Below are 27,097 nucleotides of genomic sequence, written 5' to 3'. Positions count from 1 at the left end.
CTATTAGGCATTATAAACTATCACCATCATCGTAAAGCAATCATACAAAAAGAAAGAAAGCTGAATTGAAAAAGTAAAAATGTATCGAATAATGTATATTTACTATATAATTGTGTATTAATGGTAAATACTCGTGGGAATAACTCACTCTTACACATGTTAAAGGCTTACCTTGATTAGACATAATTAGTAAATTTCTTTCGACTGGGTTATCGTGGTAATATTTAACTTCGCTCCAATCTCCTTGTAGCCTGCAGTCAATTTTCCAACTACTGCCGATTCGTGCATTTTGGTGACTTGTACAGTCTGTCAAAACACTTTTAGTACCTAAAACGGTTGTGTTGGGAATTAAAATAAAATAGAGTATAGTATTTCGCATCAAAATAAATTAATATTGATAGCAATAGCATGTGTAAAAGTAAGTTGGCCTGACTTTTCAATCCTAGCAGGGTCTTCTTTAGAGGCTAAGGACAAGCTTGTCATTTAGCCTCTGAAAAAGATCCTGCTAGGATCGTAACGTCAGGCCAACTTACTTTTACACATTCTCTTTACACATGCTCTTTAGTGGATGAGCAGTTTGCTAACAGTTTTGTTTTATTTGTATTTAGAAATAGCAATTAGTATTCTCTGTATTAAAACAACGGCATTTTGTCCCTTCTTTAGTAAACCTGCATTTCAACAAGTAACTGAAAGAGGTATGCATTCACAAACTTCTTAATTAATTAATAACCAGTCATGTCTTGCACCGGTCCAAACTAAACCTTTACTGAAATGTAAACGACCAATCTAATAATTGTAAAACATATTGCATTGTGGCTTACAAAATTCGATTTGAAGCAAACGTTGACGTATAATTTTTTCTTCATTTAACCGATAAAATGTAAAAACTAACACCGCAATAATACGTACGTGCCTCAGCCGAAGTGATTACGAAACAAAAATCATGGTTTTCTCAATCACCAAGATTTAAGGTATATAAGACATATATCCCCAAGACTTATAGTGAAGGTGAAACCTATTGAACTCTATTAGTTCCAGGTTACATAAACTATTACTATTCAATAACAAAGAACTTGACTTTTTGTCCTACCGTGTAGAATGCACATAGTGACGATTAACCATAGATGTTTTAAGACCTGCATCATGGACGATTGAAGGAAGTTGTAATCCTGTAGAACATGAGTGAAAGAACCAAAAAGCATTAAAACTTGGACTTACCTACTGTTTGATAAGAGACGATGATTTCGAGCGATAACAATTACGCTTGACGCACAACATCTCAAAAATGAGTAGGTTCGCATGTATATATATATATATATATATATATGTATATATGTATATATATATATATATGTATATATATATATATATATATATATATATATATATATATATATATAAGTATAATTGAAAACATAATGAGAAGGAAAATCCAGAACAGTGACAAAACTTCCAGCCTCCACCAGGATTCGAACCCGGGCCTCCCTATTTGTACGCGGACACCCTAACCCAGGGACGTAGCAAAGGCCTGATGATTGGGGGGTGTAGTGGCTGAAATTCCAACTGGATGGGTTTTGGAGCCAGAAAATTCCGACTGCTGCCTTGTACCCCCCCCCCCCCCGCACTAATCGTCAACGATACGGTCAGTGTCAGTCAGACACCCCATCTCTCGCGACTGCACTTATGTTCCGAACTTTTTTGGATACATTTGTACCTTATGGGGCAAAGTTTTTGCTTATGTTGATGGCACTTTTAAGCTTCCATAGATTAGGATTGGTGTTTTAATTGTATACCGTAGAGACAATGTATACCCCAACGACGTAGCCAGGAGTTTGAAAGAGGGAGCACCTTTTGCCATTGATATGGGGGAGGGGTCTAAGGGGAGGGGTGTCCCCCTTTGAGATATTTTTGAACAATTGAAGGTCCTTAGATGCGATCTGGTGCAATTTGTTGCCAGTTTCATCATTATCATATGATATCATATTATCAGCAGATTTTGTTTCCCGTTTGAAACCTTTTACATGTTCTTTTACATAATATACCAGAAATACATTTGACGAACTTAACTGATGGACAATATAAACTTTCATATTTTGTAAGACAGCCAGATGCGCAGTGGCGTAAAAACAAATATTGTTATCGCCGTGTATTAGCATTGTAATAACAAGTTTTTAAACATATTTTTCGACACTGAAAGGGGGAGCAGCCGCTCCCCTGCTCCCCCTGGCTACGTCCCTGTATATCCTGAACTTACTTGAAGCTAGCGAACAGGGTCGAACCACCCAATAGCAAAATTAATACATAAATTATCCGAATTGAAGCTGGGGAACGTTGTATATTTTTTTTAGAGTATTCAAAATCATACAAAGTTTTGTATGGTGGAGTATAAGGATCGCAAGATACAATTTTGACGAGGAAAACATGGTAAATATGACTGAATAAAGGTCAATTTTGATCGAAACTTTCATGTCACTCACAAATTACAAGAACATATGAAAATAAAAGTGCGACAGTCAGAAAAATTAGTGTGCGACAGTCGGAAATTCGAATTGAAGCTGGCGACAGTCGGAAATTCCGACGGTCGGAAATTCCGACTGTCGCACTCAAATTTTCCAACTATCGTAATTTTTACCAAGATTGGGGGGGGGTGAGACACCCCCACACCCCTCTCTAGCGACGTCCCTGCCCTAACCACTAGACTATGGACGCTGATTGTATGTCCAGAGGTTCGAAACCGGTACCGGCAAGGAAGGTCGCAATTCCACTGTAGGCGTTTGTCACCTGTATCGAACAATACTAGTTCTGTTCTTGGTGACATATTTTGCCTTACTCTATAGAGATCAAACATGATGCTGACCAACTCGAAAATCATTTGTGATTCCTAAAGCCGGATCTCGAAAGAGATAATTTGAACAGACTTTATGTTAATGAAATGGAAGTTAACGACAAAGGCAAATTAATATATATAATTGAAAACGTAATGAGAAGGAAAATCCAGAACAGTGAAAAAACTTCCAACCTCCGGCGGATATATAAACATTATTTATATATAAATATAAACATTACTCCTTACTTGTCAATTATAAGTCATATCTTATTTCTCTCTTTTTTTAAATAATATACATAATATTTAATTGTTCACTTCCTGATGCAAAAGAGTTTAATACATATAAGTAGAGCAAGTACATATCATAGTAGATGTATGTGGTAACTTACAGCATGTCGTTCCCGAGACGTTAATAAGAAAATATATGAATAAAAAACAATCATTGAAAAAAATCTTACACATAGAGTTCCATCGGACGGCAGACTACTTGATAGTTTCTCCATCTGTTTATAGCTCCATGGTTTCTCCCTTACTCTCTTCCAATGTGGCAGAATTGTTATGTTTGGTCGGTTTTCTGATTATAGGTTGGAGTGTAAGTAAACATTTCCTGTTTTCATAAGTTTTTTTCCGCTAATATCCTGAAGCGGTAAACGGAAGCTTAAAGTGCAACAACATCAGAAAACTTTGCCCCAACTTCTGATAAGTTGTCAATTAAACATTTTGCAGAAAAATGTTTAATTTAGCCCAAAGTTGGTTTGTCACAACATCCCCTTTGGTATATAGTCTTGCAGGCAGATGGGTCTCTGTAGGTGAAAGTATGTGTATGTGTGGGCCTGTAACCCATGAGTGTGTTTCGTCATTATATTAAAAAAGGAAACAAAAGGAACGTTCAGATAAGATTCATGATATTGCGTCGTTCAGCTTTAACGATCTAATTGTTTCGATATTGGTCTATAATTGATGTTAGCTTTTAGATTTTGTACAAAGTCAGTGTTTATTTAATAAAATGAGAAGTTGGTGAGTAGGCTATCTAGCAAACGGCAATCAGTTCCCACGCATGTAGACCTGTTGCCTTTTGCTTGGAATATAAACAGATATATAAATATAAACCATATAGTTAGATACCCTGACAGGGATAGTTCGGTCTTTTAATATATATTTTTTCTGTATATTTTATTTCAGTTTAAATCTTCCTGTATTATGAAAACGGATGTGAATAACAATCAATTAAAAAAAAGAATGGGACCGCTTATGGTTGAATGTGTGTTTATAGTGAACATTGATTCATATATTAACTTGTATATGAGCAAGCTACCATCAAGCTACCTTCAACATTTTCCTCTTTTTTTAATCATATTTTCCGTTATAAAGATCATTGTGTTATCATTTCATGTTGTCTTTGACGTTTCGTTACAAACGTGTTATATGACTTAGCTTTGGAGTTTTTGTCACTATTCGTGCGGCGGTGTTATGAATTCGATGCAGTCAATTCATTTGTGCATTTGTAATTCCATAGGGCAAAGAATTACCGTAGTCAAGTCGATATGTTATCAGGGTATTCACCAACTATTCAGTTGCTTGTCTAGTCAGATATCTTCTAATCTTGCTAATGTTGCGCAAATGAAAATAAGTTGATTTACAAAAGTGTTTTATGTGTTCATCCATATTGAGTTCAGGATCAATTCTTACTCTAAGATTGCAGACTGAGGTTTTATCGACAATATTTATGTTGCATTGACTGATGCTTAGTTGTGTTATATGCAGTTTTGCTACTTCTTGTTTTCTGTCGCAAATCAAGACTTCAGTTTTATCAGTGTTCAGTTTGATAGGTGATTGTGGGTCATCCCTGACTGAATATCATCTAGATGCAAGATTGGACCTTTAGTATGACGCCCTCGATTGGATCCGGTTTTTTTTTGATCAATGGCGAGGTAAAGCTAAGTGTCATCAGCGTACATATGATACGTTAGCTGATGCGTACCATTGTAACACACCCTGAGTGCGGTTACTTAAGGGTTAATCACGGAATCCCGGCAACACACCCTGCAGTTAGGTTACTTTAGATCAATCACTGAATCCCTGTAATACACCAAGCTAGTTAAGTTACTTTAGATCAATCATGGAATCCCTGTAACACACCCTGCAGTTAGGTTACTTTAGATCAATCACTGAATTCCTGTAACACACTCTGCTAGTCAAGTTACTTTAGATCAATCACGGAATCCCTGTAACACACCCTGCTAGTCATATACATTATTATTTTCATTATCGAAAATTTCTCATTCTGGGCGAGAAGAGGGAATAACTTTTGTCGCTCGTATGGCGCATATCACTTATACCTCTTCTGGGGAGGGATGAGGGGTGCTGGAGTATTTTGTTGTGTAACTTATTAATGGAATGCGCTTGGTTTAGTTCACTATATACGCTGCTAACGGAATACCTAACGGTTCTGTCTTTATGTATTTACATAACATACTTTTCATTGCCAAAGTGCACCCTGTATACATGTAAGTCTGACGTGAAACGACCAAATCGATGAACAAAAAATAAATAAATAGAAAGAATACTCACCTATTCTCTATGTTTCATGTGAAAACTTTCCTTTCGTGTGTTGGTGAATTTTCGTAAGGAGGGAGTTTGTGAGGGGGGGGGGGGCGTGAACGAGAGTTGGAGAAATGCCGGTTGGAAATATCATTGAATAAAAGCAATGTAACGTTAGGAGGCGGTAGAGAGATGACAGAGAGGTGACCCTTTCATCGCTTTCCAATGGCACAATGCCATCGTACAAAGAAAGTGTCCATGACAAGCCGCCGGGGATACAACAACTGCGTACTTTGCTTTCGACAACCAATCAATGAAGCACGTATCATCATCATAGTCGAAATCCGAAGACATTTAGCATTCAGAAAGTGTGAGAAGGAATATGTCTTAGAAGGAGATCCTACGAACGTGTATCAGAAATTGGCCCATCGTCGATGAAAGTGTACATGCAACAACGTCCACCTTAAACGTCTAATAATCGATAACATTAAAATTACTATTGCATAATTGGCGTATATACCCGAGATTTGGTGATGGCTCTATAAAAACTGATCGCGAACCGACACAACTCTGACTGTCGTTACGTAGAAAATCATGGACTCTCTGGCAGTGTGCGTGTGCTTAAAACTACTATTGATCAATATTTCGGCAGTTTTATGTTGCGACGGCTTCAGTTAAAAACAAACTGAACATAAAGCCTCTTCATGTTTCATCTTTTATTCTCAGGATGTGCGGATCTTTCCAAGAAACCCATCACCTCAGTATTTTAATAGGTAATTATATACATCTAAGAAATCTAAGTCTATATCTAAAGTACTAAGAAGTATAGATCTAAAACAGTGGAGTGCTAGCTCAGTTGTTAACGCCGGTGCCTTCCAATCATAAGGGCCCCGGTTCGAGTCACTCCAAGATTAATGTATGTCGTTCAGTTACAGAGTTGTTGACAATTGACAATTCATAATCATGGACGTTAAATATGAATAAGAGACTGACTTCGGTCAGCTTGTGGCTTTGATAAGCCAATGACGGCTTCTTCGCGAGTTCCTGCTTGCAGGAGAATCTAAAAATACAATTCTTTAAGTCAGGGCACATATACGTTCAGACAGAAATTGCTGACAGAAGAGACGACGGAAGAAGGGTCCTCGTCCCTCAGCTTTGTAATCACCATTGTATACAGGTAGGTAGTGGAGGGATATATTGTAGCTCAGAACCAGTGGGTATCCTAGGGACCGATGGGACAATATAGGAAGCTCAGGAAATGTTGATAACTCGGGGACAGCGGGTAGCCCAGGGGCAGTAATTTAGGTGCAATAGATATCTCAAGGGCACTATATAGGTAGCTCAGATTCAGTAGGCAGCTCAGGGGCAGTAAGTAACTCACGGGCAGTGATTTAGGTGTAATTAGATATCTAACGGGCACTATATTGGTAGCTCAGAGACAGTAGGAAGCCTAGGGGCAGTAAGTAACTCAAGGGCAGTAATTTAGGTGTAACTAGATATCTTATGGTTTATCTTCGAATATTTAACCTACATATCCGGTTTTTGATTTCATAACCCGTTTATGTTGAGGAGAAACCATAACACATATATATATACCATAACATATATACCATAACATATATAACATATAACATATATATATATATACTTAAGTTATTATATAACATATTTTACAAGATTTATGTATATAGTTAAAAAACACTTTGACTTCATCAAATGGTACCACAAGCAGTACCTCTTGCTAATTGCATTTAGTGAAAAAGATATCAATGATGAAGTATTTTTTTTCGTTCTCCATGAATGTTATCACTAAAGACATGTTATCTTTAATGACTAATGGACCCATGCCGTTCTTTATAGTTCTCTTTCTCTTAAATCTCAATTGTCTTGGCTGGGTTGTCTTCACCGTTGTTCTTATAATTATTCTCGGCATCAGATGTATTCTTGTTGACGCAGGTCCCCTTTTTTGCTTTGCCATTTTGAAAAGCAAAAAGCAATAATCATAATGACAGCCATTACACTGACTGAGATGACACACACCCAGTGATTATTTGCTGGAATAAAAACGAGAAATGCATGTTAAACACTACTAGCATCAATGTTGTGTGCTAATTATACTTACCAGAAATGAAGGTTTACCCAATGACCCACGAAAATCAGTTTCTAGATATACTCATCAATATGACATTACCAGGAAAGGAAACACTTGAGTCACTCTGTAACAAATAAGGTAGTAAGGTAAACTTGTAGTTATAAATATCACATCAAAATTTCATTTTCGAAGTGAATATATGTAATATAGCAAAATTATCACCATGTTTGAACTTACCTCCAAAGTTCTTTCTTATCATATCCTCTGTTACAGCTGCAAGAAACAAATTGAAAAGATAGATATTATGTATGAAGAACACGATTGATACACACTTAGTAGCTGAAAATTAAACCTAAGATGAAAAAAATGCTAATCCGCATAAACTTACATTCTAACGCATGATTTGTGAGTTTCAACTTCATTGAGTCGCCTGTAACTATTCTGAATGCAAAGAAAGTCCTAACGTCACGGTTGTGGTAATATACCATGTTGCTCTCCACATGTAACTGTCCGTATCTTAAGACATGGTATTAGATTTTCTGAAATAATTAAATTCGGTCATTTCGGAACCAAAAGGGGGTGCCACGAGGGGTCTTTTCCGTTTAGTTTTGGATAATCTTTATGTCATTTATGAAGCTCGATATGTTTACAACGCGATAATTTCAAACGGACGATTTATTAATGTGGTGTGAGTTATTCATCACAAGCATATTTATCACATCAGTCTGCATGGGATGGAAAATTGGCTTCTCCTTAATGTCCCCCTCCCCACAGTCCCCCTCCCCACAGTCCCCCTCCCCAAATATCCCCTCTCCACCTTCGCCCTATACACTTAAAACCAACTGCTGAAAAATGAGTCCTCTCCCTTCCATATATTGTTACTTGAAGATCACTACCCAGAAAAAGAATGTTTCAACAAGCTCCAATGGGGTGGTCTAACTTCAATTGACAGCTCTTTTATCATCATCATACAGTAACAGTTTATCTCCTCATCAAAGTACCTTCCTACGCTTACACATTGTATATAGTCACCTGACGTACGTTTCTGGAGATGCAGCGTAACGTCTGTCTTGTGTTGCCCAAGAACCTCGTAGTTCACAGAGCAGGACGCTGTGACGTCATTAGCCTGCCAGTCTTCGTCTGTCTCACTTTCATAAACCTGGTCAGTCGTTATTTCGTAGTACGTAGTCAAGTATATGTTAAACAAAGACCCAATATTTCTCACTATTAGCTGTGGTCGACTGAAAGTAATTCTGGAAGAAATATATTCATCGTGGATCCATTTCGGATGCACGATTGGTAGAACGCCCTCTATTAAACATGTCAGATATCCACTGCTTGTTACATTAAATGTGCAATTCAATGGTTCTGAGCACCCAACGCCAACGATAGAAGGTGTAGGATTGATTGGTGTAACTAATGAATAAAGAAATAAGAAGAGAATATTATGAACGGTATAGTTTTTAATTGTTTTCCATTTTCAGATTTTTTTTTAGATTATTACTTCGGATACGACGAAGATTCCAAATACATTCCAAGCGTTCTACCTACCGATTGATTAGCATTATACAGATAAAGGTTTGTTGATCGAAAAGACAAAATTCCTCAATATCTTGAGATTGTAAGTCATTATATAGCTAGCTTTAGCAATACTATGACACTGTACTAATTAGTTAATATGAAGCAAGGCTTTTTGATGAATATTATTTATCTGTGACTTTGGGACCTTAATGTTGCAGATCAATTAACGTTTAGTTATGACGTTGTACCTCATATTGGGCCCGTCCGATAAGTGCCCCTGAAAGTAAGTTAAAACCAGGAACATGTTCGGAAAACAATATGAAAAAGAAAAATGGAACAAACGGTATTGTTTATAATCAGTGGAACGGTATATTATACAATAAATTAAGAGATTTGCAAAAATAAAGGCACTCACCAACGGTCTTGATATTATGTTGCTTTACGTCCTCGACTTTACCATTGTTGTAGATACAAACATATTCACCTTCATGTGTATATGAGAATTTGTTAATGGGCAACGATCCATCCTTATCAAGCTCGTAGCCGGGTTTCAATACATCCGATTTGCCTTCGTGATAGTATCCAATAGTTTCGTGGTTTCTTTTCCATAATATGAACAAAGAATTCTCATTGGTGCAGACTAACCTGACGTCATCATATGCCATATAATATGTCGGTTTCAACAGAGTAGTGATGTAGTCCTTACTCTCATATTCGACCATTACAACTATTTGTCTTAATGGCTTAGCTGGAATATCTATTATGGAGTTACAGATGTAAACATATAGTCGGTCTGTCGAGTTAAGATTTACATTCGTTGATACGAATGCCTCGTACATGTTTCCATCAAAAGACTTAGAAGTATTAACTAATCGTGTACCGTTTGATGTGTTCCTTGTCCAGCCCAGTAACGTATGAGGTCCTGTATTTGTTTCCCGACACATAAAAAATGTCGGATCTTGCAGCTGCACCAAACAGAAGTTTCTTCCCTCGCAAATATCTACTGACAATACCGCTGTTTCGACGCTTGCTGTAGAATAAACGAAACCCTTAGGAACCAGATTACGTAAACAAGTAAGGGTACCTGAAGTGTCGATAATGGCAGAATCTTACTCGAATGCATATTGAAACTGTTTTTAATTCAGTTTGTCGTTGAAGAAGATCCTGCTACAAACAACATATTAAAACTATAACTTATACATTCCAACACAGGCCTATTTACTTTTTTTCTTTCTTAGAAAACTGGATTACAGGGTACATTATGTTACTGAGTTTGGTAGGTATTATCTGAGGACCAAATTTCTATGGCAGGTAAAAATAATCGCAGTTTACAGCTAGGTTTATTCTCATAACTTTATATAAAACACTGACTTACCATAAATAACGACTTCCTGATCTGTTGTTAATGTATGTATATTGGATACAATAACTATAACACGGTATGTTTTTTCGTCGCTGAAAGTAGTATTCCTTATCAGCAGACCACTGTTATTGGCAATATCGTATTTCCCAGCAGAGACTCCTGACCCCGCCTTCCGGCCTCCTTCAAGACTTGCGATTGGTCGAGCATTACGTGACGTTGAATCGTACCAGAAAACCCTTTGAGACTGAGGGAAGTAACAATTTATGAGTGCGTCGGATCCATGATGGGCGTAAACAGTAATGTCAGGACAATCTGCGAGAAAAGAGTAAACAATGAGGAAGCAGTAACCTGATTGGTTTGAGTCAGTAAAATCACATTATATGCTCTATTATTTCAAAGATACATTCTTCTGCAATCATACAAATTTTCATCACATAGCTCAAGGAAGTTGGTTTTTACGTGTAAATCAGTATAAGCAAAGTCGTATTTGCATTTCTTACTATATATATTTTTTTATGATATTTCATTGTTTGTGATTCTCCAAACGTCATTTATAATTGCTTTGCTGCTGTACCTAACCGTGAAGTAATAACAAGATCAACATTTTCCTTTCTCGATATTAGAGTTAATTGTTTCTATAATAATGTTCTCTTTATATGAATGGTACTAACATTACCTATAATGATAAATTCATGTTGATAATCATGTCCGTCTCTGTCGGTGTAAATCAACGTATACAAAGATATATGATCTATTGTAACATTGTTGATAACCATGGCGCCATCTTCATCAATATCCAGAGTGCCGATGTCGCGCCCAAATCTATGCTCGTTATCTTGAAAGTGGAGTAGAATTGAGATGACGTATAATATCTGACATAAAAAAGCAAGCCAATATGTCAAAGAGGTTAAAAGATTCTCCAGCCAGAACATTTCATACTCAGAATGACATATCCAGCCTTTCCTGTCAAAAGTTTTTTATATTAAATTTAAAACAAAAAGACTCATAGTTTCAAAACAACCCAAAACCCCAAATAAATAAGTAATTCTTCGCTCTTATGCTTGTTTATTAACTATAGTTAAAGAATATTACAACAGAGTGTTTTCATAGAGTACAGCATTGTGCGGTATTCACGAATTAGCTTAGCCCACGGCCCACTGTACTACTAGCAGTAACATTAGTAGGCCTACAGCCACGGTGTGTACATTTAGGAGAGTTACTGTTTTCCCAATGCATCCAGTTAGATATCTCGGTATCGTAATGTACAGTACTTTAACCAGACCCATGTACTGCACAACTTGCTAAGGTATACTACATATAAAGCTAATATTTTTCTACATATTGCTGTTGCATCGGGAATTTTATATAAAAACCTTAAAGATGAACGATAGTGATTTTCAGCAGAAATACGATTTTATTCAAGAGTATTCTAGTTGGTTTCCGTTTTACACATGTGAAAATTCAAGTCAATCCGATGTTGGGAAAGGCTGAAAAAACATTCCTAAACTCGTTGATTTTTTAAACAAAAATTGGGCTTTTCGCGAAAAGCGATATGATGATCACGTGATCTACAGTGACCTGTGACGTCATTATGATGATAACAAAGTGAGCTCGGCGTAGTGTTCTTCAGCTGTGTGCACTGAGTGTGTAAGTTTAGTGGCAACCTACTCTATATTGGACTCGACAAACAACCTAAACCACTAGCAAAATGCCAAGAAATTGGGTTGTAGGGGGATGCAACAGATCGAATGTGGACTCTACAATAAGGTTTTTTAATTTTCCAAGCGTATGTATGGTCGAGCGAAACAAAACATCGTGTAAGTATTACTTACGGTAGCGCACACTGTCAATAATGTTTGCACAGTGTGAAAGTACCGTTTGCGGATCATAAACGTGAAGATGGACTAGAATATGATTCCTCCTGAGGCCCAATCCACGTGGCATGCATGTGAATAAACGCAATAGGCATTGCATGTAGTGAGAAAATTGTTAGAGCTAGACTAACCACTCGATCGAGTTCAAATGCGGTTGTATTTCAAGCTCAATGGAACCTTTCTGTTAGATTTAATAACGTACGGAACAAGGAACGTTTATGTTTTACAGTAGGCCTAGTGCATACAAGCGATTCTGCTTTGTTTAGAACTTTGGATTTTCTTTCGGATGTTATACTAATCTACGTTTGAGACTATCATCACTATTATTATTGTGCCAGTTTGACAGGTAAGTGAGCACATTCATACAGCACTCAAAACCAGCCAACAACGTGATCTTGTGATTTACGTTACTTTGGGTCAGCTTGCGAGTTACCTCTTCAGATATTGCGAAATCGTCGCAAATTTCGTAAAAAAAACCTTGTAAACACGTGGTGAAGTAATAAAAAACACCATGATATTCATTATCTATTTATGTCTTGAACATTACGCCGGAAAATTAAACTAAAGTAACAGTTTTGCTGACACGAAATGCACGCACAGCTCCGTACTGAACAGTGCACAACAGAACAGATCATCACAGTGACGTCATTCACTGACTTGAGGGCTGTTCAAGGTCGTTGCAGTGTTTGCAAATTCCTAAATTCGTATCAATCACGGAGACGAAAAAACGATGTTTTAATTCCCTTTTTTATAACTTTCCGGTGTGCTATTTAGAAAATTAAAAAAATATATTGCTTGGTAACATATAAACTACATTATATATGAAAAGAAGAATTTTTTCTGTCACTATAGTTCTACTTTAAACTGTACATGATATTTGTATATGAACCATTTAAAGCAATTTCATATATGTTTAATGTGGAGAATATATATAGAATCCACAAAAAGCCATATAAAGTTTTATATAATTATATAAGAGTTCTACTTTGTTAACTTTATGAAACTTTATATGGACTAACATTTTTATAAAACTTCATATTACGTATGGCCAAAAGTTTTGGGCCATATTCGAATTATCTCAAGTTTGATGTGGAAGATATGAAGGGAATCCATATCAAAGTCAAATCAAGTTCATGTAAAGATGTAAAGATTCTACTTTATATGACCTTCATAATCATTTATATTGGCAATCACCAACTGAATTTTTATTATTATATCTGACCACAAACATTATAATGATATGGGCAGGGAATGTTACTGGTTGTTTATATTTGGATTATTACTTCCTTGCAATATGGTTTATGCCGGTTGTTCTGATGTTGCTTCTCACAATATGAAAAAAAAAAAAAACGTTTCCTTCCTGAGTATATGTAAGCAGTATTGTACAGTCACGAGTTGATCAATTGATCTCGCTGTACATGACCTGTGATGTATTGTGTGTACGGCAAACCATGTACATCACGTCATTCATTTAGACAAATGTAAACTGCCTGTCTAGTTTGATATATATTTTAATCATTCAATTGTCTCATTTTGACTTTTGATTGTTCTCACTTGTGTAAACGCACGCCTTTCCCTTTACCTCTACCTTTTCCTATACATTCCTATACAAAGGGATATCAATTATTATATCATATTGTTCAAATAAACATTGTCACTTTTTAAGATTTAATGAACTCCTATTAGGCATTATAAACTATCCCCATCATCATACATCATATAAAGCAATCATGAATAATGTATATTTACTATATAATTGTGTACTAATGGGATACTCGTGGGAATAACTCACTCATACACATGTTGAAGGCTTACCTTGATTAGACATAATTAGTAAATTTCTTTCGACTGGGTTATCGTGGTAATATTTAACTTCGCTCCAATCTCCTTGTAGCCTGCAGTCAATTTTCCAACTACTGCCGATTCGTGCATTTTGGTGACTTGTACAGTCTGTCAAAACACTTTTAGTACCTAAAACGGTTGTGTTTGGAATTAAGATAAAATAGAGTTTAGTATTTCTCATCAAAATATATTATTTTTGATAGAAATAGCATGTGTAATAGGGTGTTGGCCTGACGTTTGGATCCTAGCAGGGTCTTCTTCAGAGGCTTTATGACAAGCATGTCATTTAGCCTCTGAAGAAGATCCTGCTAGGATCGAAACGTCAGGCCAACTTACTTTTACACATTCTCTTTCACAGGCTCTTTAGTGGATAAGCAGTTTGCTGTTTTGTTTTATTTCTATTTAGAAATAGCAATTAGTATTCTCTGTATTAAATCAACATCATTTTGTCCCTTCTTTAGGAAACCAGCATTTAAACATGTAATAAAACAGCGCAACTGAAAGAGGTATGCATTTACAAACTTCTTAATTACTTAATAGCCCGTCATGTCTTGCACCGGTCCAAACTAATCCTTTACTGAAATGTAAACGGCTCATCTAATACTTGTAAAACATATTGCACTGTGGCTTACAAAATTCGATTTGAAGCAAACGTTGACGTATAATTTCTTTTTCATTTAACCGATAAAATGTAAAAAAAAAACATTGCAATAATATATACGTGTGTCAACCGAAATGATAACGAAACGAAAATCATGGTTTTCTCAAACACCAACGTTTAAGGCAGATACGACATATATCTCCAATACTTATAGTGAAGGTGAAACCTATTGAACTCTATTAGTTCCAGGTTACATAAACTATTACTATTCAAAAACAAAGAACTTGACTTTTTGTCCTACCGTGTAGAATGCACATAGTGACGATTATCCATAGATGTTTTAAGACCTGCATCATGGACGATTGAAGGAAGTTGTAATCCTGTAGAACATGAGCGAAAGAACCAAAAAGCATTAAAACTTGGACTTACCTACTGTTTGATAAAGAGACGATGATCTCGAGCGATAACAATTACGCTTGACACACAACATCTCAAAAATGAGAAGGTTCGCAATAGGCGATGTAATCGCTTACGATCCTGATGTATTCCCTCCCTGTTGCTTACCTAGTAGTAATATAAGTAATATTATAAACACCGAAGAAAGTCTAACAAACCCACCAACAGAACGGACGCAAAAGAGAATACACCGGCAGAACAATACACCAACAATTCTATAATCCCCGGCAACCCCGACGAGGATCCTATATATTCATGGAGCATAACGTGAAGTTACCAGTTGTCTGACGATCACTATAACGCGTGAAACTCCGAGTTACAACTACTAGTGTTCCACTAGTCTCAACTAGTATCAACATATATATATATATATTTATAAATATAATTGAACACGTAATGAGAAGGAAAATCCAGAACAGTGACAAAACTTCCAGCCCCCACCGGGATTCGAACCCGGGCCTCCCGCTTTGTACGCGGACACCCTAACCACCAGACTATGGACGCTGATTGTATGTCCAGAGGTTCGAAACCGGTACCGGCAAGGAAGGTCGTAATTCCACTGTAGGCGTTTGCCACATGTATCGAACAATACTAGTTCTGTTCTTGGTGACATATTTTGCCTTACTCTATAGAGATCAAACATGATGCCGACCAACTCGAAAATCATTTGTGATTCCTAAAGCCGGATCTCGGAAGAGATACTTTGAACAGACTTTATGTTAATGAAATGGAGGTTAACGACAAAAGCAAATTAATAAATATAATTGAAAACGAAATGAGAAGGAAAATCCAGAACAGTGAAAAAACTTCCAGCCTCCGGCGGATATATAAACATTATTTTTATATATATAAACATTACTCCTAACTTGTCAATTATAAGTCATATCTTATTTCTCTCTTTTAAAAAAAATAATATACATAATATTTAATTGTTCACTTCCTGATGCAAAAGTGTTTAATACATATAAGTAGAGCAAGTACATATCATAGTAGATGTATGTGGTAACTTACAGCATGTCGTTCCCGAGACGTTAATAAGAAAATATATGAATAAAAAACAATCATTGAAAAAAATCTTACACATAGAGTTCCATCGGACGGCAGCTTACTTGATAGTTTCTCCATCTGTTTATAGCTCCATGGTTTCTCCCTTACACTCTTCCAATGTGGCAGAATTGTTATGTTTGGTCGGTTTTCTGATTATAGGTTGGAGTCACAAAAAGTACACATTTCCTGTTTTCATAAGTTTTTCTTCCTGAAGCCGTAAACGGAAGCTTAAAGTGCAACAACATCAGAAAACTTTGCCCCAACTTCTGATAAGTTGTCAATTAAACATTTTGCAGATAAATGTTTAATTTAGCCCAAAGTTGGTTGGTCACAACATCCCCTTTGGTATATAGTCTTGCAGGCAGATGGGTCTCTGTAGGTGAAAGTATGTGTATGTGTGGGCCTGTAACCCATGAGTGTGTTTCGTCATTATATTAAAAAAAGGAAACAACACTAGTTGAACGTTCAGATAAGATTCATGATATTGCGTCGTTCAGCTTTAACGATCTAATTGTTTCGATATTGGTCTTTAATTGATGTTAGCTTTTAGATTTTGTGCAAAGTCAGTGCTTATTTAATGAAATGAGAAGTTGGTGAGTAGGCTACCTAGCAAACGGCAATCAGTTTCCACGCATGTAGACCTGTTGCCTTTTGCTTGGAATACAAACAGATATATAAATATAAACCATATAGTTAGATACCCTGACAGGAATAGTTCGGTCTTTTAATATATATTTTTTCTGTATATTTTATTTCAGTTTAAACCTTCCTGTATTCTGAAAACGGATGTGAATGATAATCAATTAAAAAAGAATGGTACCTATGGTTATGGTTGAATGTGTGTTTATAGTGAACATTGATTCATATATTAACTTATATATGAGCAAGCTACCATCAAGCTACCTTCAAAATTTTTCTCTTTTTTTAATCATATTGTTACGAGGGCCCATTGTAGCCTAACGCTAGTCACTGCTAGTGAGAAACCTAATGTTATAATGTGGAGAGTAATTGAAATTGCCTACGTGATAAATCAGTATTTGAGAAATTAGGTCGGGTTACCGTGTCACAATGTTATAATACACGATTGTTCTGGTATATTCCTTATGATGACGCGCTGGTCTCGGGTTAACGTCGGTTTACGTGAAGTCCCGTTGCGCTGTGCACACTTTTCGTGGATTCTCTGGAACGTTCGCGAGATATGCAAAGGACTTCCAAGAATAGAGAAACTGGGTCAACTGTATCGAGAAAGATCTAGATGATTCTTGACATGGCGAATCGTATATAAACCCGCCCAGATCGGAGAGTTTCTCAGTTTCTGAACGAATACAAGCGACGACAAATATTAACCCATTCTACTATATATCGTCAGTGCTCAACTACCAGTAGTTTCTGAGGGATTGAGATATCGATACCAAGATTGATTCTACACTTCCATTCAGAAGTTTGAAGAGGACTTTGCTGTGAAACTACAGTTTTCCAGTCTTTATTTCGGAGAAGGTGAAGAATTTCTGTCTCCGTTGAGGAAGTTCGTTACGCCAGGAGTTGGTGGCTATAAAGCTGATTTTGGACTGACTTTGGTAATATTTAGTCGGCGAGAAGTTCGACTTGTGCTTCACTCTATTGTGGCTGGAAGTCCGTCTTCTATTTTGGAGCATCGCCGGAAAGAAGGTGACTGCTGTTTCTGGGATCGCGAGAAACTTCGTCGAGGACCAGTGAATTTCGCGGTACAACGGACCGAGAATCGTCGTCATCGAGGTCGTGGCCGCTGTGGGATATCGCCGTTGGAAGAGACCAGCGTGTTTTAAAGTGTATCCTATCTTGTTAAGTTTGTGAGTAATTTTCTATATATTTGTAATTACCACTTGTTGTTGTTGGTTCGAAATCCATTGTTCAATATAGTTTACGTTTCAATTAAAATCTCTAGACTCGTCAATTTGTCTGTGTTCCTTACGGAAACGAACCAAGGCTTGTGTCTCGTTAAAATTAATTATCGAGACCTCTCGCATTCCAACGTAACAATATTTTCCGTCATAAAGATCATTATGTTATCATTTCATGTTGTCTTTGACGTTTCGTTACAAACGCGTTATATGACTTAGCTTAGGAGTTTTTGTCACTATTCGTGCGGCGGTGTTATGAATTCGATGCAGTCAATTCATTTGTGCATTTGTAATTCCATAGGGCAAAGAATTACTGTAGTCAAGTCGATATGTTATCAGGGTATGCACCAACTATTCAGTTGCTTGTCTAGTCAGATATCTTCTAATCTTGCTGATGTTGCGCAAATGAAAATAAGTTGATTTACAAAAGTGTTTTATGTGTTCTTCCATATTGAGTTCAGGATCAATTCTTACTCCAAGATTGCAGACTGATGTTTTATCGACAATATTTATGTTGCATTGACTGATGCTTAGTTGTGTTACATGCAGTTTTGCTACTTCTTGTTTTCTGTCACAAATCAAGACTTCAGTTTTATCAGTGTTCAGTTTGATAGGTGATTGTGGGTCATCCCTGACTGAATATCATCTAGATGCAAGATTGGACCTTTAGTATGACGCCCTCGATTGGATCTGTTATTTTTGGATCAATGGCGAGGTAAAGCTAAGTGTCATCAGCGTACATATGATACCTTAGCTGATGCGCACCATTGTAACACACTCTGAGTGCGGTTACTTAAAGGTTAATCACGGAATCCCGGCAACACACCCTGCTAGTTAAGTTCCTTTAGATCAATCACTGAATCCCTGTAACACACCGTGCTAGTTAAGTTACTTTAGCTCAATCACGGAATCCCTGTAACACACCCTGAAGTTAGATTACTTTAGATCAATCACTGAATCCCTGTAACACACCCTGCTAGTTAGGATACTTCAGATCAATCACTGAGTCCCTGTAACACACCCTGCAGTTAGGTTACTTTAGGGTTAATCACGGAATTCCTGCAACACACTCTGTTAGTCAAGTTACTTTAGATCAATCACGGAATTTTTGTAACTCACCCTGCTAGTCATATACATCATTATTTTCATTATCGAAAATTTCTCATTCTGGGCGCTATGGCGCATATCACTTATACCTCTTCTAGGGAGGGATGAGGGGTGCTGGAGTATTTTGTTGTGTAACTTATTAATGGAATGCGCTTGGTTTAGTTCACTATATACGCTGCTAACGGAATACCTAACGCTTCAGCCTTCATGTATTTATATAACAGAGAGGTGATCCTTTCATCGCTTTCCAATGGCACAATGCCATCGTACAAAGAAAGTGTCCATGACAAGCCGCCGGGATACAACAACTGCGTACTTTGCTTTCGACAACCAATCAATGAAGCACGTATCATCATCATAGTCGAAATCCGAAGACATTTAGCATTCAGAAAGTGTGAGAAGGAATATGTCTTAGACGGAGATCCTACGAACATGTATCAGAAATTGGCCCATCGTCGATGAAAGTGTACATGCAACAACGTCCACCTTAAACGTCTAATAATCGATAACATTAAAATTACTATTGCATAATTGGCGTATATACCCAAGATTTGGTGATGTCTCTATAAAAACTGAACGCGAACCGACACAACTCTGACTGTCGTTACGTAGAAAATCATGGACTCTCTAGCAGTGTGCGTGTGCTTAAAACTCCGATTGATCAATATTTCGGCAGTTTTATGTTGCGACGGCTTCAGTAAAAAACAAACTGAACATATAGCCTCTTCATGTTTCATCTTTTATTTTCTGGATGTGCGGATCTTTCCAAGAAACCCATCACCTCAGTATTTTAATAGGTAATTATATACATCTAAGAAATCTAAGTCTATATCTAAAGTACTAAGAAGTTTAGATCTAAAACAGTGGAGTGCTAGCTCAGTTGTTAACGCCGGTGCCTTCCAATCATAAGGGCCCGGTTCGAGTCACTCCAAGATTAATGTATGTCGTTCAGTTACAGAGTTGTTGACAATTGACAATTCATAATCATGGACGTTAAATATAAATGTAAGAGACTGACTTCGGCCAGCTTGCGGCTTTGATAAGCCAATGACGGCTTCTTCGCGAGTTCCTGCTTGCAAGAGGAACTAAAAATACAAGTCTTTAAGTCAGGGCACATATACGTTCAGACAGAAATTGCTGACAGAAGAGACGACGGAAGAAGGGTCCTCGTCCCTCAGCTTTGTAATCACCATTGTATATAGGTAGGTAGTGGAGGGATATATTGTAGCTCAGAACCAGTGGGTATCCCAGGGACCGATGGGACAATATAGGAAGCTCAGGAAATGTTGATAACTCGGGGACAGCGGGTAGCCCAGGGGCAGTAATTTAGGTGCAATAGATATCTCAAGGGCATTATGGGTAGCTCATATTCAGTGGGCAGCTCAGGGGCAGTAAGTAACTCAAGTGCAGTGATTTAGGTGTAATTAGATATCTCAAGGGCACTATAGGTAGTTCAGATTCAGTAGGCAGTTCAGGGGCAGTAAGTAACTCAAGGGCAGTGATTTAGGTGTAATTAGATATCTCAAGGGCACTATATTGGTAGCTCAGAGACAGAAGGAAGCCTAGGGGCAGTAAGTAACTCAAGGGCAGTAATTTAGGTGTAACTAGATATCTTATGGTTTATCTTCGAATATTTAACCTACATATCCGGTTTTTGATTTCATAACCCGTTTATGTTGAGGAGATACCATAACACATATATATATACCATAACATATATACCATAACATATATAACATATAACATATATATATATATATATATATATATATATATATATATATATATATATATATATATATATATATATACTTAAGTTATTTTATAACATATTTTACAAGATTTATGTATATAGTTAAAAAAACATTGACTTCATCAAATGGTACCACAAGCAGTACTTCTTACTAACTGCAGAAAAAGATATCAATGATGAAGTATTTTTTTTCGTTCTCCATGAATGTTATCACTAAAGACATGTTATCTTTAATGACTAATGGATCCATGTCGTTCTTTACAGTTCTCTTTCTCTTAAATCTCAATTGTCTTGGCTGGGTTGTCTTCACCGTTGTTCTTATAATTATTCTCGGCATCAGATGTATTCTTGTTGACGCAGGTCCCCTTTTTTGCTTTGCCATTTTGAAAAGCAGAAAGCAATAATCATAATGACAGCCATTACACTGACTGGGATGACACACACCCAGTTATTATTTGCTGGAATAAAAACGAGAAATGGTTGTTAACACTAATATAGCATCAAATGTTGTGTGCTAATTATACTTACCAGAAATGAAAGTATACCCATGCAATGACCCACCAAAATCAGTTTCTAGATATACTCATCAATATGACGTTAACAGGAAAGGAAACTGTTGAGTCACTCTGTAACAAATAACGTAGTAAGGTTAACATGTACTTATAAATATCACGTCACGGAACTTTCATTTTCGATGTTAATATTTGAAATATTGCAAAATTATCAGCATGTTTAAACATACCTCCAAACCTCTCTCTTATCCTATCCTCTTTTACAGCTGTAAGAAACAAATCAAAAGGATAGATATTATGTCTGACGACGATTGATGCACACTTAGTAGCTGAAAAATTAAACCTAAGCTGAAAAAATGCTAATCTGCATAAAGTTTCATCCGAACGCATGATTTGTGAGTTTCAACTTCCTTGAGTTGCCTGTAACTATTCTGAATGCAAAGAAAATCCTAACGTCACGGTTGTGGTAATATACCATTTTGCTCTCCATATGTAACTGTCCGTATTAGGTTTTCTGAAATATTTAAATTCGGTGATTTCGGAACCAAAAGGGGGTGCCACGAGGGGTCTTTTACGTTTAGTTTCTGTTTATCTTTATGTCATTTTATGAAGCTCGATATGTTTACAGTGCGATCATTTAAAACGGACGATTTATTTATAAGGTGTGAGTTATTCATCACAAGCATATTTATCACATCAGTCTGCATGGGTTGGGGAATTGGCTTCTCCTTTAATGTCCCCCTCCCCACAGTCCCCCTCCCCAAATAACCCCCTCTCCACCTTCGCCCTACACCTAAAACCAACTGCTGAAAAATGAGTCATTTCCCTTCCATATATTGTTACTTGAAGATCACTTCCCAGAAAAAGAATGTTTCAACAAGCTCCAATGGGGTGGACTAATTTCAATTGACAGTTCTTTTGCATCATCATACAGTAACAGTTTATCTCCTCATCAAGCTTATACATTGTATGAAGTCACCTGACGTACGTTTCTGGAGATGCAGCGTAACGTCTGTCTTGTGTTTTCCAATAACCTCGTAGTTCACATAGCAGGACGCTGTGACGTCATAAGCCTGCCAGTCTTCGTCTGCCTCACTTTCATAACGCTCCTGGTCAGTCGTTATTTCGTAGTAAGTAGTCAAGTATAAGTTAAACAAAGACCCAACATTTCTCACTATTAGCTGTGGTTGACTGAAAGTAATTCTGGAAGAGATATATTCATAGTTGATCCATTTCGGGTACACGATTGGAAGAACGCCCTCTATTACACATGTCAGATATCCACTGCTTGTAACATTAAATGTGCAATCCAATGGCTCTGAGCATCCAACGATAGAAGGTGTAGGATTGATTGGTGTAACTAATGAATAGAAAAGAGAAAATTATGAACGGTATAGTTCTTAACTTTGTTTTCCATTTTCATGATGCAGATTGCTATTTTTTGATTATTACTACGGATACGACGAAGATTCCAATATATATTCCAAACGTTCTACCTACCGATCGATTGGCATGATGAAGATAAAGTTTTGTTCATTAGAAAGACAATATACCTCTTTATCTTGAGATTGTTAGTCATGATATAGCTAGCTTTAGCAATACTATGACACTGTAATTAGTTAATATGAAGCAAGGATTTTTATTGAATGGTATGTATCAGTGACTTTGAGACCTTAATATCATGTTGCAGACCAATTAACGTTTACTTATGACGTTGTATCTCATATTGGGGCCGTCAGATAAGAGCCCCTGAAAGGAATTTAAAACCAGGATCATATTCGGAAATCAATATGAGAAAGTAGGGTATATCATACATAAATTTAAAGATACTTTGAAAGAATAAATGCACTCACCAAGGGTCTTGATATTATGTTGCTGTACTTCCTCGACTTTACCATTGTTGTAGATACAAACATATTCACCTTCGTGTGTATATGAGAATTTGTTAATGAGCAACGATCCATCCTTATCAAGCTCGTAACCAGGTTTCAATACATCCGATTTGCCTTCGTGGTAGTATCCAATAGTTTCGTGGTTTCTTTTCCATAATATGAACAAAGGATTCTTATTGGTGCAGACTAACCTGACGTCATCATATGCCTTATAATATGTCGGTTTCAACAGAGTAGTGATGTAGTCCTTACTCTCATCTTCGACCATTACAACTATTTGTCTTAATGGCTTAGCTGGAATATCTATTATAGAGTTACAGATGTAAACATATAGTCGGTCTGTCGAGTTAAGATTTACATTCGTTGATACGAATGCCTCGTACATGTTTCCATCAAAGGACTTAGAAGTATTAACTAATCGTGTACCGTTTGATGTGTTCCTTGTCCAGCTCAGTAACGTATGAGGTCCTGTATTTGTTTCCCGACACATAAAAAATGTCGGATCTTGTAGCTGCACTAAACAGAAGTTTCTTCCCTCGCAAATATCTACTGACAATACCGCTGTTTCGACGCTTGCTGTAGAATAAACGAAACCCTTAGAAAACCAGATTACGTAAACAAGTAAGGGTACCTGAAGTGTCGATAATGGCAGAATCTCACTCGAATGCATATTGAAACTGTTTTCAATTCAGTTTGTCGTTGAAGAAGATCCTGCTACAAACAACACATTAAAACTATAACTTATACATTCCAACACAGGCCTTTTTACTTTTTTTCTTTCTTAGAAAACTGGATTACATGGTGCATTATGGTACTGAGTTTGGTAGGTACAGTTTTATCTCCGGACCGAATTTCTATGGCAGGTCAAAATAATGGCAGTTTACAGCTAGGGTTATTCTCATACCTTTATATAAAACACTGACTTACCATAAATAACGACTTTCTGATCTGTTGTTAATGTATGTATATTGGATACAATAACTATAACACGGTATGTTTTTTCGTCGCTGAAAGTAGTATTCCTTATCAGCAGACCACAGGTATTGGTAATATCGTATTTCCCAGCAGAGACTCCTGACCCCGCCTTCCGGCCTCCTTCAAGACTTGCGATTGGTCGTGCATTACGTGACGTTGAATCGTACCAATACACCCTTTGAGACTGAGGAAAGTAACAATTTATGAGTGCGTCGGATCCACGATGGGCGTAAACAGTAATGCCAGGGCAATCTGCGAAAAAAAGTGAAAACGATGAGGAAGCTGTAACCTGATTGGTGTGAGTCAGTAAAATCACATTTTATGCTCTATTATTTCAAAGATACATTCTTCTGCAATCATACAAATTTTCATGACATAGCTCAAGGAAGTTGTTTTTACGTGTAAATCAGTATAAGCAAATTCGTATTTGCATTTTCTCAGTTTATATATTTTTTAACGTCATTTATGATTGCTTTGCTGCTGTACCTAACCGTGAAGTAATAACAAGATCAACATTTTTCTTCCTCGATATTAGAGGAACTTGTTTCTATAAAAATGTTCTCTTTAAATGAATGGTACTAACATTACCTATAATTATAAATTCATGTTGATAATCATGTCCGTCTCTGTCGGTGTATATCAACGTATACAAAGATATAAGATCTATTGTAACATTGTTGATAACCATGGCGCCATCTTCATCAATATCCAGGGTACCGATGTCGCGCCCCACTCCAAATCTATGCTCGTTATCTTGAAAGTGGAGTAGAATTGAGATGACGTATAATATCTGACATAAAAAAGCGAGCCAATATGTCAAAGAGGTTAAAAGATTCTCCAGCCAGAACATTTCATACTCAGAATGACATATCCAGCATATCCTGTTAAAAGTTTTTTATATTAAATTTAAAACAAAAAGACTCATAGTTTCAAAACAACCCACAACCCCCAAATAAATAAGTAATTCTTAGCTCTTATGCTTGTTTATTGACTATAGTTAAAGAATATGACAACAGAGTGTTTTCATAGAGTACAGCATTGTGCGGTATTCACGAATTAGCTTAGCCCACGGCCCACTGTACTACTAGCAGTAACATTAGTAGGCCTACAGCCACGGTGTGTACATTTAGGAGAGTTACTGTTTTTCCAATGCATCCAGTTAGATATCTCGGTATCGTAATGTACTGTACTTTAACCAGACCCATGTACTGCACAACTTGCTAAGGTATACTACATATAAAGCTAATATTTTCATACATATTGCTGTTGCATCGGGAATTTTATATAAAAACCTTAAACTGAACATGATATTTGTATATGAACCATATAAAACAAATTCATATATGTTTCATGTGGACAATAAATATTGAATCCAGATAAAGCCATATAAAGTCTTATATAATGATATAAGGGTTCAACTTTGTTAACTCTATATTATGTATGGCCAAAGGTTTTAATAGTTTTATATGGATATTATATCTGGCCCATATTCGAATTATCTCAAGTTTGATGTGGAGGATATGAAGGGAATCCATAAAGTCATATCAAGTTCATAAAATGTATGTAAATATACTACATAATATCACCTTCATTAACATTGATATTGGCATTCACAAACTTCATTTATATCTGACAAACCTATTATATGGATATGGACGGGGAATGTCACTGATAGCCTATGTTTGGAATATTACTTCCTGAGGCTTTGTAATATGTCCTTTACGGATGTGCTGATGCGGCTTCTCATTATATTTAAACAGCCGTTTACTTCCTTGAGAGTAAGTAAGAGTATATTGTACAGTCACGAGTTGATCAATTGATCTCGCTGTTCATGACCTGTGATATATTGTGTATACGGCAAACCTGGTAAATCACGTTATTTATTAGACAAATTTAAACTGCCTGCCTAGTTTGATATATTTCAATCATTAAATTGTCTCATTTTGTTTCTTGATTGTTCTCACTTGTGTCAACGCACGCCTTTCCCTTTACCTCTACCTTTACCTATACTTCCTGAAGCTTGTAATATAATAATTTTACGGATGTGCTAATGCGGCTTCTCATTATATTTAAACAGCCGTTTCCTTCCTTAAGAGTAAGTAAGCGTATAATTGTACAGTCACGAGTTGATCAATTGTTCTCGCTGTACATGACTTGTGATATATTGTGTGTACGGCAAACCATGTACATCACGTTATTCAATTTAACCTTATTTTAAAAAATTAAAGTTTTTTTTTAAACTGCCTGCCTAGTTTGATAAATTTCAATCATTATATTGTCTCATTTTGTCTCTTGATTGTTCTCACTTGTGTCAACCCACGCCTTTCCATTTACCTCTACCTTTACCTATACATTCATACAGAGGGATATCAATTATTCCTTGAAAATATACATTGTCACCTTTTAAGATTTAATCAACTCCTATTAGGCATTATAAACTATCACCATCATCAAAAAGCAATCATACAAAAAGAAAGAAAGCTGAATTGAAAAAGTAAAAATGTATCGAATAACGTATATTTACTATATAATTGTGTATTAATGGGATACTCGTGGGAATAACTCACTCTTACACATGTTGAAGGCTTACCTTGATTAGACATAATTAGTAAATTTCTTTCGACTGGGTTATCGTGGTAATATTTAACTTCGCTCCAATCTCCTTGTAGCCTGCAGTCAATTTTCCAACTACTGCCGATTCGTGCATTTTGGTGACTTGTACAGTCTGTCAAAACACTTTTAGTACCTAAAACGGTTGTGTTGGGAATTAAAATAAAATAAATTAATATTGATAGCAATAAGCATGTGTAAAAG

The 27,097-nt window shown here is 36.5% G+C and overlaps 3 protein-coding genes across 10 annotated transcripts in view; all 3 read right to left on the bottom strand.

Moving 5' to 3' along the window:
• Positions 1–3,434, bottom strand: part of LOC139981506 (uncharacterized) — a 95,573-nt gene extending 92,139 nt beyond the window's left edge. Inside the window, exons 1-3 of one of the 2 annotated variants that reach the window (XM_071993948.1) lie at positions 3,286–3,434; positions 1,091–1,169; positions 172–327 (exon numbers count right to left, since the gene is read on the bottom strand). In XM_071993948.1, the coding sequence (XP_071850049.1) occupies positions 172–327; positions 1,091–1,169; positions 3,286–3,330 (280 nt within the window). In that variant the 5' untranslated portion in view covers positions 3,331–3,434. The remainder of the gene's footprint in view (positions 1–171; positions 328–1,090; positions 1,170–3,285) is intronic. The other variant, XM_071993952.1, reaches the window with a different exon arrangement.
• A 648-nt stretch (positions 3,435–4,082) lies between these two features.
• Positions 4,083–27,097, bottom strand: part of LOC139981504 (uncharacterized) — a 45,034-nt gene continuing 22,019 nt past the window's right edge. Inside the window, exons 1-9 of one of the 7 annotated variants that reach the window (XM_071993939.1) lie at positions 15,280–16,177; positions 14,963–15,041; positions 14,034–14,189; positions 11,021–11,179; positions 10,357–10,656; positions 9,397–10,011; positions 8,493–8,876; positions 7,698–7,733; positions 4,083–7,422 (exon numbers count right to left, since the gene is read on the bottom strand). In XM_071993939.1, the coding sequence (XP_071850040.1) occupies positions 7,301–7,422; positions 7,698–7,733; positions 8,493–8,876; positions 9,397–10,011; positions 10,357–10,656; positions 11,021–11,179; positions 14,034–14,189; positions 14,963–15,041; positions 15,280–15,381 (1,953 nt within the window). In that variant the 5' untranslated portion in view covers positions 15,382–16,177 and the 3' untranslated portion in view covers positions 4,083–7,300. The other 6 variants (XM_071993940.1, XM_071993941.1, XM_071993945.1 and 3 more) reach the window with 6 other exon arrangements.
• LOC139981507 (uncharacterized) overlaps positions 21,003–27,097 on the bottom strand; it is a 108,171-nt gene continuing 102,076 nt past the window's right edge. Inside the window, exon 9 of the mRNA XM_071993953.1 lies at positions 21,003–21,362. Coding sequence (XP_071850054.1) covers positions 21,241–21,362 — 122 coding nt within the window. The 3' untranslated portion in view covers positions 21,003–21,240. The remainder of the gene's footprint in view (positions 21,363–27,097) is intronic.

Source organism: Apostichopus japonicus, chromosome 15 (genome assembly GCF_037975245.1).
Source record: "Apostichopus japonicus isolate 1M-3 chromosome 15, ASM3797524v1, whole genome shotgun sequence".
NCBI lineage: Eukaryota > Metazoa > Echinodermata > Holothuroidea > Aspidochirotida > Stichopodidae > Apostichopus > Apostichopus japonicus.
This window is presented reverse-complemented; position numbering and strand designations above follow the sequence as displayed.